This window comes from Mytilus galloprovincialis, chromosome 11 (assembly GCF_965363235.1).
Source record: "Mytilus galloprovincialis chromosome 11, xbMytGall1.hap1.1, whole genome shotgun sequence".
Lineage (NCBI taxonomy): Eukaryota > Metazoa > Mollusca > Bivalvia > Mytilida > Mytilidae > Mytilus > Mytilus galloprovincialis.
The window spans coordinates 4,970,730-4,984,293 of NC_134848.1; the positions used below are offsets into that span (position 1 = coordinate 4,970,730).

A 13,564-nucleotide genomic window follows, 5' to 3' on the forward strand; every position below is an offset into this window, starting at 1 on the left:
TCACTGCTACGTCACATGCTGGTGTTGAGTTTAAGAGTGTCATTGCTAAGTGACATGTTGGTATTGAGTATAAGAGTGTCATTGCTAAGTGACATGTTGGCATTGAGTATAATAGTGTCACTGCTACGTCACATGCTGGTGTTGAGTATAAGAGTGTCACTGCTATGTCACATGTTAGTGTTGACTATAAGAGTGTCATTGCTATGTCACATGTTGGTGCTGACTATAAGAGTGTCATTGATATGTCACATGTTGGTGTTGACTATAAGAGTGTCATTGCTATGTCACATGTTGGTGTTGAGCATATGAGTGTCATTTCTATGTCAAATGTTGGTGTTGAGCATATGAGTGTCATTGCTATGTCACATGTTGGTGTTGAAGTAAAGTGTGTCATTGCTATGTCACATGATGGTGTTGACTATAAGAGTGTCATTGTTATGTCACATGTTGGTGCTGACTATAATAGTGTCATTGCTATGTCACATGTTGGTGTTGACTATAAGAGTGTCATTGCTATGTCACATGTTGGTGTTGAGGTAAAGAGTGTCATTGCTATGTCACATGTTGGTGTTGAGCATATGAGTGTCATTGCTATGTCACATGTTGGTGTTTACTATCATAGTGTCATTGCTATGTCACATGTTGGTGTTGACTATAAGAGTGTCATTGCTATGTCACATGGTGGTGTTGAGGTAAATAGTGTCATTGATATGTCAAATGTTGGGTGTTGAGGTAGAGTGTCATTGGTATGTCACATGTTGGTGTTAAGGTAAATAGTGTCATTGCTATGTCACATGTTGGTGTTGACTATAAGAGTGTCATTGCTATGTCACATGTTGGTGTTGAGCATAAGAGTGTCATTGGTATGTCACATGTTGTATGATCAAGTGTCACATGTCATGTTCAGTACAGGAGTAGTAAATGCATGTTGTATGATCAGGTGACACATGTCATGTTCAGTACAGGAGTGGTAAATGAATGTTGTATGATGTGGTGTTACATGTCATGTTCAGTACAGGAGTGGTAAATGCATGTTGTATGATCAGGTGGCACATGTCATGTTCAGTACAAGAGTGGTAAATGCATGTTGTATGATCAGGTGTCATACGTCATGTTCAGTACAAGAGTGGTAAATGAAAGTAGTATGATCAGGTGTCACATGTCATGTTCAGTACAAGAGTGGTAAACGAATGTTGTATGATCAGGTGTCACATGTCATGTTTAGTACTGGAGTGGTAAACGAATGCTGTATAATCAGGTGTAACATGTCATGTTCAGTACAGGAGTGGTAAATGTATGTTGTATGATCAGGTGTTACATGTCATGTTCCGAAAACAGGAGTGGTAAATGCAGGTTGTATGATCAGGTGTCACATGTCATGTTGAGTACAGAAGTGGTGAATGTATGTTGTATAATCAGGTGTCACATGTCATGTTTAGTACTGGAGTGGTAAATGAATGCTGTATAATCAGGTGTTACATGTCATGTTCAGAACAGGAGTGGTAAATGCAGGTTGTATGATCAGGTGTTACATGTCATGTTCAGTACAAGTGTGGTTAATGAATGTTGTATGATCAGGTGTCACATGTCATGTTTAGTACAGGAGTGGTAAATGAATGTTGTATAATCAGGTGGCACATGTCATGTTCAGTACACTAGTGGTAAATGCAGGTTGTATGATCAAGTGTCACATGTTATGTTCAGTACAGATGTGGTTAATGAATATTGTAGAATCAGGTGTCACATGGCATGTTTAGAACAGGAGTGGTCAATGAAAGTTGTATGATCAGGTGGTAGTCTCAAGTCATGGTCATGCAAGATTTTTTTTTTAACCAAAGTAATGTTTTTTGTGTAGAATACTATGTTACGTGTAATAAAGTAAATCACAATATTTCCAGTTACGAAGTATCAGACAGCAACTCTTTGACATACAAACTGGAGTGGTATTCATCAGTGTAATAAAGTTAAATCACAATATACAGTGTGGCATAATACTATGTTTCTTAATATTTTGAAGACAAGAGTATTTGCAATAACTAACATGTACAGTGAAACATTTTACTTTACTTACAATTCCTTTACATTCCAAGTTAGCTCTGTTCTTTACACATAATTCTACCTCTTTTATATTCCCATTTTCTGCAGCTGTAAGAAGTTTCTGTAAGCAAAACAAAGCTTTTACATTTTCCTCTAGAACATACAAATGAATCATAAATGTAATAATTGAATTTAACAAGCTACATTTTTACAGTTTCAACAGTTTATACCAAATACAGTGATTACCAAGAAGGAGTGAAATTGTTGTGTATAATTTCAGATTTTTTTTTAAGAAAAGTCTGTAGACAATTGTATTATGCATCAGTTTTGAGATTAGCCTAAGTTTTTGTTGAGGTTAGTGTTGCTCGGTCTTTAGTTTTTTATGTAATGTTTTGAATATAAAAAGAAGACGTGGTATGATTGCCAATGAGACAATTCTACAAAATAGACAAAATGACACAGAAAATAACAACTATAGGTCACTGTACAGCCTTCAACAATGATCAAAGCCCATATGGCATAGTCAGCTATAAAAGGCCCTGAAATGACTAATGTAGACCGTTGAATTTTGATTGTTTTTCATTTTTTTCTATGGCGTTGTCAGATTCTCTTCAACTTAAAGAGTTGTTAATGTCCTACAATATCTTACGTTTCTTTTTTTTTTGTCTCCTAGAATTTTGTATATTGAAATTCTGTTCACTGTAGTCATTTTGATTTCTCCTGTTCTCCCCCTGAGAAAACTGCACGCCTGTATCTTTATAACATAGGTCACATGACATAAGTCACATGACACTGACTGACTCTGAGAATATTACACACCTGTATCTTAATGTACATTTTATAGACAACTTAAGTCACATGACATAGGTCACATGACACTGACTGACTCTGAGAATACTGCACGCCTGTATCGTATCTTTATGTACATTTTATAGACAACATAAGTCACATGACACTGACTGACTCTGAGAATACTGCACACCTGTATCTTTATGTACAGTTTGTAGACAACATAGATCACATGACATACATTTTATAGGTCACATGACACTGACTGACTCTGAGAATACTACACACCTGTATCTTTATGTACAGTTTATAGACAACATGGGACACATGACATACAGTACTTGCAACCTTAGGCGTTACTGTTTGACGTGAACTTGACTGATCGGTGAATGATCGGTGACGGATGTTTGACTGATCGATGACTGATCGGTGATCGGTGACCCATAGGATCCGTCAGATAAGTCAAATAACCTATGTGGGAGTTACCGTGACAACGGTCATCGATCGATCAGTAAATCAAATTTATGCACGGATCGGACGGATACGTATATATTTCAAATTCTTATGTATACCGAACTCAACAGTGTTTACGATCCATAAACGCGGACCTCGACGAAGACACCATAATTTACACGTTAATTTGGTTTCAATATAAAACGAAAAATAGTATAACAGTTATATTAGATGCTAAATAAAAGCGTTTCTGTTGATTAATAGTTTTGTATTAAATATTGTAAACATTAGAAACACATTTAATACATAATATTATAGTTAACATGAACTAATTATCTACCTACGAAAATGCCGATAATCCGCCATTGAAGTTTTGAACTTTTTATAGTTTAATAAAGGTCGTTTTTCATAAAATTAAAAGAATGTCAGATAAATCCTATTTAAATTTCATCCGCATTGTTTAAAACTACCAAAACAAATATATTTATGCAAAAATTTACACTGTTTCATTTGAAATCAGTTATTTCCAACAATTCGAGATAAATATTCTCATTAGAATTGAGATATAAAAAGAATTAAAATACTTAAACTATTATTTTGTGGAATAAGAATGCAGTTATTTAATATTTTGATAAAAATTATCAACCGCAATATGATTTCAGTACTTTTTGTTCTTCATGATTGGTTGTTCTTCATAAATTATGTTTACTTTAGGGAAAAAGATATTAAATTTATGTACGCATTGCGTAAAATGCAAATTTTTCTTCTCATATTTGAAAATGTTGTAACTTCAATTTCAATCTGTTTCTATAAATTCCTTTTATTGACAAATTTTGTATAAAATTTGAATATTTGAAGAAGAAGTATCTTTTTACTTTTAATTTTGTTGAACCAGAATGCAATCATTTCTTCATTTGAATGGAAATTATTGACCACAATTTGATTTTTTCACTGTATATAGTTTAAAATTAATGGTTTGTTTATAAAGTTTAAAGAATGTCAGAAAAATCATACAAAATTTAATCGCATCGTTTAAAATATCCAAAATTGTTTTTCTTTTTATTGAATATGCTTACGTAAAGGAAAAAAAAATAAAAATTTTGTACGCATTGCCTAAAATGCAAATATTTCTTCATTTTACTAAAAATTATTGACCGCCATTGGATTTTTGTACTTTTTATAGATTAGAATAGTGTTTTTTTTCATGAAATTAAAAGAGTGTCAGAGAAATCATACTAAAATTTTATTCGAGTTGTTTAACAGTATATCTAACGGGAAATGAATCTCGTACGCATTTCAGTATAAAGTTATTTCACTCCCGTACGTCACGAGACTACGCGAGATTAATGGAGACTGGAAGCGTCGGACTGAAAGCTATCGTGACTGCAAATGAATCATCCACATAATTCCACACGTTCAACAACTTTAATGAGTTGGTAAGTTTAAGCATAAAGAAGATATATTTTTTCACATGAAGTAACTAATATGAGAGTGATTTATTCTATGTAAAGTGGTTTATTACGTTGGCCAAATTCACGATCATTGAAAAATGCTACTGGTGCCATTTTTTTTTTGTATTATCCGATTGCATTGTCCAACGTTTTGTGATGAAAAAAATGCGATCATGACAAATTTGAAGCGACAGTTTACAAGTTTATTACAATAGCTTCACGTTTCATGTAGTTTGGATGTTATTTTATTGGTATTGATAAAGAAATCAGTCATCATTCGAGGTCTCATTCCGAAATGCCATTGGCGCCATTTTTATTATCCCCCCTCTTGCATTGTCCAACGTATTGTGATTAAATGAATGCAATTATTACAAAAAAAATGTTGCAGATTACAAGTTTGATACACTGGCATCCCTTGTAACTTAGTTTTAATGACATTTTATTGATATTAAAAGAAATATCGAGTCATCAATTTTGCCATTATTGGTCCTTATCTGGCCAGTCTGTGTACCCAGGAACATATATATTATTATATTATACTATTCCAAGGTGTACCTTATTTAATCTCCATCACAATAAAACTCCTTTCAAAGCACATAAATACTAAAATTTGACATGCATATGTGATTTTGATGTGGTCAAAGTACATGTCCCCCCCCCCACACACAAACACACAGAAAAATGTCATTATTTTACAACAATAACACTATTTTTTTATTTATAATATATAAGTATTGCAACCTTTATTTGTCCCATTTTTTTCAAAGTTTAAGATCATAAATGCATAATTTCTTCACAAAATTTAGAGGTGGCTTATGAGGGTGTACGAAGCGAATGTAGGACAGGAAGTCACAATTATTTTTTTCTGATTATTTTCTTTGAATAAAAGAGGCTTATTTATACAAAAAATATTTTTGTATTATACTTGAACTATTGTATATAAACAAACTTTGTAAACAAAATTTATCAAAAACTAGAGGCTCTAAAGAGCCTGTGTCGCTCACCTTGGTCTATGTGCATATTAAACAAAGGACACAAATGGATTCATGACAAAATTGTATTTTGGTGATGGTGATGTGTTTGAAGTTCTTACTTTACTGAACGATTTTGCTTCTTACAATTATATCTATCATGAACTTTGCCCATTAGTAACAGAGAACTATATTTGGTAAAAATTTACATAAATTTACCAAATTAATGAAAATTGTTAAAAATTGACTATAAAGTGCAATAACTCCTTAAGGGGTCAATTAACCATTTAGGTCATGTTGACTTATTTGTAGATCTTACTTTGCTGAACATTATTGCTGTTTACAGTTTATCGCTATCTATAATAGTATTCAAGATAACCAAAAACGGCAAAATTTCTTTAAAAATTACCAATTGGAGGGCAGCAACCCAACAACCAGTTGTCCAATTCATCTGAAAAATTCAGGGCAGATAGATATTGACTTGATTAACAATTTAACTTCTTGTCAGATTTGCTCTAGATGCTTTGGTTTCATAGTTATAAGCAAAAAACTGCACTTTACCCCTATGTTCTATTTTTAGCCGTGGCGGCCATCTTGGTTGAATGGCCAGGTCATCGGACACATTTTTCAAACTAGATACCCCAAAGATGATTGTGGCCTAGTAGTTTCAGTGGAGATTTTGTAAAAGATTACTTAGATTTACGAAAAATGGTTAAAGATTGACTATAAAGGGCAATAACTCCTAAAGGGGTCAACTGACCATTTTGGTTATGTTGACTTATTTGTAGATCTTACTTTGCTGAACATTATTGCTGTTTACAATTTATCTCTATCTATAATAATATTCAAAATAATAACCAAAAACAGCAAAATTTCCTCAAAATTACCAATTCAGGGGCAGCAACCCAACAACCGATTGACCGATTCATCTGAAAATTTCAGGGCAGATAGATCTTGACCTGATAAACATTTTTATCCCATGTCAGATTTCCTCAAAATGCTTTGGTTTTTGGGTTATAAGCCAAAAACTGCATTTTACCCCTATGTTCTATTTTTAGCGGTGGCGGCCATCTTGGTTGGTTGACCAGGTCACGCCACACATTTTTTAAACTAGATACCCCAAAGATGATTGTGGCCAAGTTTGGATTAATTTGGCCAAGTAGTTTCAGAGGAGAAGATTTTTGTAAAAGATTACTTTAATTTACGAAAAATGGTTAAAAATTGACTATAAAGGGCAATAACTCCTAAACGGGTCAACTGACTATTTTAGTCATTTGACTTATTTGTAGACCTTACTTTGCTGAACATTATTGCTGTTTACAGTTTATCTCTATCTATAATAATATTCAAGATAATAACCAAAAACAGCAAAATTTCCTCAAAATTACCAATTCAGGGGCAGCAACCCAACAACCGATTGACCGATTCATCTGAAAATTTTAGGGCAGATAGATCTTGACCTGATAAACATTTTTATCCCATGTCAGATTTCCTCAAAATGCTTTGGTTTTTGAGTTATAAGCCAAAAACTGCATTTTACCCCTTTGTTCTATTTTTAGCTGTGGTGGCCATCTTGATTGGTTGACCAGGTCACGCCACACATTTTCTAAACTAGATACCCCAAAGATGATTGTGGCCAAGTTTGGATTAATTTGGCCAAGTAGTTTCAGAGGAGAAGATTTTTGTAAAAGATTACTTTAATTAACGAAAAATGGTTAAAAATTGACTATAAAGGGCAATAACTCCTAAACGGGTCAACTGACCATTTTGGTCATGTTGACTTATTTGTAGATCTTACTTTGCTGAACATTATTGCTGTTTACAGTTTATCTCTAATTATAATAATATTCAAGATAATAACCAAAAACAGCAAATTTTCTTCAAAATTACCAATTCAGGGGCAGCAACCCAACAACCGATTGACCGATTCATCTGAAAATTTCAGGGCAGATAGATCTTGACCTGATAAACATTTTTACCCCATGTCAGATTTGCTCTAAATGCTTTGGTTTTTGAGTTATAAGCCAAAAACTGCATTTTACCCCTATGTTCTATTTTTAGCCATGGCGGCCATCTTGGTTGGTTGACCGGGTCACGCCACACATTTTTTGAACTAGATACCCCAATGATGATTTTGGCCAAGTTTGGTTTGATTTGGCCCAGTAGTTTCAGAGGAGAAGATTTTTGTAAAAGTTAACAACGACGACGGACGACGGACGACGGACGCCGGACGCCGGACGCAAAGTGATGGGAAAAGCTCACTTGGCCCTTCGGGCCAGGTGAGCTAAAAAATTAAAGATGATCAAATTATTGTTAAAAAAACAAAATGTCAAAGTGGCTTGGCACCTAAATGGCTTCATGGTGCCAAGAAATATTATTTTTGCATGATTAATATTAAATAAATCTTCATTTTTCAAGTATAATGACACATTTCCTAAACTTTAATATGAATATATGTATATGTGTTCAAAAGTAAATATATAATCATGATAATAGTTTAGGATTAGTTTGAATTTTTTAAGCTTTGCAGCAGGGGTATAATTTGTGCCCTATGGACACATTCCCAATTTATATTTTATCAATTTAGTAAAATTATAATTTTTATTGCAGATACGTATACAGTTCATACAGATACAGTTTTTTGGGCCATCACTGAATTGACAGTATTATGTGATATAAGCAGTGTTCAGACACCAGCTTTCCTTATTGAGCAAGATGAGACATATAAAAATATCGAGCATTATATTATCTACCAATGTGATCTTTCTCTATTAAAGAGAGCATATCAATATATAAGTTTGTTTGTTCTTTATTTCATTATTAATAAAAAGTCTAATTGGTATCGTCACAAATAGAAAACGTTAATCAATCGTTGCAAGAATTGTAGCAGTTAAATTATTGATTGCCAATGAGACAACTATCCACAAAAGACCAAAATGACACAGACATTAACAACTATAGGTAATCATACGGCCTTCAACAATGAGCAAAGCCCATACCGAATAGTCAGCTATGAAAGGCCCTGATAAGACAATGTAAAACAATTCAAACGAGAAAACTAACGGCCTTATTTATGTAAAAAATATCATTGAAAAACAAATATGTTATACAGAAACAAACGAAAACCACTGAACCCAGTCTCTTGAGTTGGGACAGGCACATACATACAGAATGTGGCGGGTTAAACATGGGAAAATACTTGTTATAGTTATTCAATCTAACTAGGATACAATTGATATGAAGACTTAAAATATATAAACCAAAGAACTGGTCATGATTGAGGTTTAAGGTTTTCCATACTAAAATATGTACTGACAAAAAAAAACATTCTTAAGCATTCGCATGGCGAATGTTAATCTGTCTTTCAAGCACGACAAAATCTACACCTTTTTCGGAAAATTTATGTATATATTTAGGAACTAGAAAAAGTGCGAAAAGCTTGCACAATCTTATCAAAAAAAGAAAGTAAGCTCATGTGCAATCATTCCACATCTGGTATCATTATGTTTTTAAAGCACTGCAATATATATATATATTAATATGTCTTCTTTTCTAAAAAGACTTTTGAGAAAAGAAGACATATTAATATAGGTGTGAATAGAAGAAAATTCCTTTTATTCTTGTAATGCCAACCTTTTTGTCGTACATGACCTCTAAACCCAGCAATTGACTTTTACGTCTTGTCACAATCTGGACACTGATAACAGAGTGTTTTCAGTTGGCTAGGCTGACATGGTGTTGTTATTGCAATTATAGACTCTTTGGCAGCTAAAGGTTCAAACTCTTCATCTGAAAAACTCAGCAGTGTCAGACTCTGTTTAGCATTCTAGTAAACCATCAAAGTCCATATCATCAGACCGAGAAGAGAATTTCTCTTTTTTCTTCTTCTGTGGGTTTTTGGAAAGTTTGCTATAGCTTGCTATAGCAATAAACTTTCTTAAGGCATCGGCCTAACCGGAAAAGAGGCAGGCCATCAGACCAAGATAAGAAGTTATCTTTGTCGTACATGGTTAGCAAATGAATGATTTGGATTTATAAACTTCATTCTCATGTTGTGGGCTTGTGTGTATTTTGTCATGAATGTTGAGGAATCATGATCAAAGCAAGTTTTCTCGGTCGGCTTGGGTTGTTTTTCATAATATTTTCATCATTTTTAATTAGGATCTTTTGATCCGCAATCAAATTCGAAATTACATTTTAATCAGCTAAAAAGCAGTTTAATAAAAACAATTATTCATATTGGAACTTTAAGTTTAATGAGGACTTGTATAAACAAGTAATTTTGTAATTATTTCACTATGCTTCCTTATTTAAAAGAATTATCCAAGGCTTTCTATTTTAATATGGAAACTAAAATTAATCATTGAAGAACAAAAAAGCTATTTTCTCAAGATAAAACGATTTTCTAGAAAAGGTTTGATTTTAATTTATAAAAAAAAAACTTGTTCAAAAACTTTTTATTTATTTAATTTTGAAAAAAGGAGACGATTATAACAATAATTTGCCGTTTTTAATCCAATATTTCTCTTTTTTATTATATTGTATATTTATAATAGTGATTCATTATATTCCTATTTCAATGAATAAAGAAAAACAAGTTTCCAAACCAATAGTTGAGCTGTTTCGAATAAGAAATGTAGAGCCATTAATTATCGACCATAATTGCGAATACGAATTTATACCATGTCCGTTTCCGTATCGTGTCATTTATTATTAAATTCACGACAAGGAAATCGGCGATAATTAGGTAGTGTCAAGTCCCGTTAATATATATGTTCCTGCAAAATAAGTCTTCTATTTATTAAAAATGATGCTATTTTAATTGAAATCAGTTATTTTTACCATCTTGAGACAAGTCATCTAATCAGAATTGAGATTTACTGAGAATTAAAATACTTAAACTTTTATTTTTGTTGAATAAGAATGCTGTTATTGATTTATTTGATACACATTATTAACCGTCCTATCATTTGAGTACTTTTTGTCCATCAGAATTGACTATTCTTCATAAAATATGCCTACGATAAGGAAAACAAATATTTAATTTTTGTACGCATTGCCTAAAATGCAAATATTTCTTCATTTTACTAAAAATTATTGACCGCCATTGGATTTTTTGTACTTTTTATAGATTAAAATAGTTTTTTTCATGAAATTAAAAGAGTGTCAGAAAAATCATACTAATATTTTATTCGCATTGTAAAAAAAAATACCAAAATTAGTCTTCTTTTTATTGGAAATGATGCTATTATATTTAAAATCAGTTATTTCTACAATCTTGAGTCAAGTCTTCAAATCAGAATTTAGATATAAATTATGAAAATGAAAATACTTAAACTTTTATTTTTGTGGAATAAGAATGCAGTTATTGATTTATTTTGGTATACATTATTAACCGTCATATCATTTGAGTACTTTTTGTCAATCAAAATTGACTGTTCTTCATAAAATATGCCTACAATAAGGAACAAATATTTATATTTTTGTACGCATTGCCTAAAATGCAAATATTTCTTCATTTTACTAAAAATGATTGACCGCCATTAGATTTTTGTACTTTTTATAGATTAGAATAGGTTTTTTTTCATGAAATTAAAAGAGTGTCAGAGAAATCATACTAAAATTTTATTCGCATTGTTTAAAATAACCAAATTTAGTCTTCTTTTTATTAAAAATTATGATATTTTATTTGAAATCAGTAATTTTTACCATCTTGAGACAAGTCTTCTAATCAGAATTGAGATATACTGAGAATTTAAATACTTAAACTTTTATTTTTGTGGAATAAGAATGCAGTTATTGATTTATTTTGATACACATTATTAACCGTCATATGATTTCAGTTCTTTGTGTACATCAGAATTGGCTGTACTTCATAAAATATGCCTACGTTAAGAAAAAAAATATTTATATTTTGTACGTGTTGCATTAAATGCAAATATTTCTTTATTTAACTAAAAAATTTCGACCGCAATTGGATTTTTTGTACTTTTTATAGATTAGAATAGTTTTTTTCATGAAATTAAAAGAGTGTCAGAGAAATCATACTAAAATTTTATTCGCTTTGTTTAAAATAACCAAAATTAGTCTTCCTTTTATTAAAAATGATGCTATTTTATTTGAAATCAGTAATTTTTACCATCTTGAGACAAGTCATCCAATCAGAATTGAGATATACTGAAAATTTATATACTTAAACTTTTATTTTTGTTGAATTAGAACGCAATTGTTGATTTAAATTGATACAAATTATTAACCGTCATATGATTTGAGTACTTTTTGTACATCAAGATTGGCTGTTCTTCATAAAATATGCTTACTTTAAGGAAAAAGATATTTAATTTTTGTACGCGTTGCCTTAAATGCAAATATTTTACTAAAAATTATTGACCGCCATTGGATTTTTTTTTACTTTTATAGATAAGAATATTTTTTTCAGGAAATTTAAAGAGTGTCAGAGAAATCATACTAATATTTTATTCGCATTGTTAAAAATAACCAAAATTAGTCTTCTTTTTATTAGAAATGATGCTATTTTATTTGAAATCAGTTATATTTACCATCTTGAGACAAGTCCTCTAATCAGAAATGAGATATAATGAGAATTAAAATACTTAAACTTTTATTTTTTGTGGAATAAGAATGCAGTTATTGATTTATTTTGATACACATTATTAACCGTCATATCATTTGAGTACATTTTGTACATCAGAATTGACTGTTCTTCATAAAATATGCCTACATTTAGGAAAAAAATATTTAATTTTTGTACAAGTTGCCTAAAATGCAAATATTTCTTCTTTTTACTAAAAATTATTGACCGCCATTGGATTTTTGTACTTTCTATAGTTTATAATAGGTTTTATTTCATGAAATTAAAAGAGTGTCAGAGAAATCATACTAAAATTTTATTCGCATTGTTTTAAATAACCAAAATTAGTCTTCTTTTATTAAAAATGATGCTATTTTATTTGAAATCAGTTATTTTTACCATCTTGAGACAAGTCATCTAATCAGAATTGAGATATACTGAGAATTTATATACTTAAACTTTTATTTTTGTTGAATTAGAATGCAATTGTTGATTTATTTTGATACAAATTATTAACCGTCATATGATTTGAGTACTTTTTGTACATCAAGATTGGCTGTTCTTCATAAAATATGCTTACTTTAAGGAAAAGGATATTTAATTTTAGTACGCGTTGCCTTAATTGCAAATATTTTACTAAAAATTATTGACCGCCATTGGATTTTTTGTACTTTTTATAGATTAGAATAGTTTTTTCATGAAATTAAAAGAGTGTCAGAGAAATCATACTAAAATTTTATTCACATTGTTAAAAATAACCAAAATTAGTCTTCTTTTTATTAGAAATGATGCTATTTTATTTGAAATCAGTTATTTTTACCATCTTGAGACAAGTCTTCTAATCTGAATTGAGATATAATGAGAATTAAAATACTTAAACTTTTATTTTTGTGGAATAAGAATGCAGTTATTGATTTATTTTGATATACATTATTAACCGTCATATGATTTCAGTACTTTTTGTACATCAGAATTGGCTGTTCTTCATAAAATGTGCCTTCATTAAGGAAAAAAATATTTAATTTTTGTACGCGTTGCCTAAAATGCAAATATTATTTCATTTTACTAAAAATTATTGACCACCATTGGATTTTTTTACTCGTTATAGATCTAGATAAGAATATTTTTTTTTATGAAATTGAGAGCGTCAAATAAATCTTACTTGCATTTTATTTCGTGTTGTTTAAAATATACAAAATTAGTCTTCTTTTTATTAAAATTTTATAGGCTATGATTGTGACAGGAATATATAAAGAAAGTCCTTGATCATG

General features: G+C 30.9%; 1 protein-coding gene across 1 annotated transcript in view; it reads right to left on the bottom strand.

Annotated features, from left to right (window-relative positions):
- The window catches only part of LOC143052016 (uncharacterized), a 68,367-nt gene extending 65,493 nt beyond the window's left edge, over window positions 1-2,874 (bottom strand). The window contains exon 1 of the mRNA XM_076224989.1: window positions 2,835-2,874. Coding sequence (XP_076081104.1) covers window positions 2,835-2,874 — 40 coding nt within the window. The remainder of the gene's footprint in view (window positions 1-2,834) is intronic.
- Between the last annotated feature and the right edge of the window lie 10,690 nt (window positions 2,875-13,564).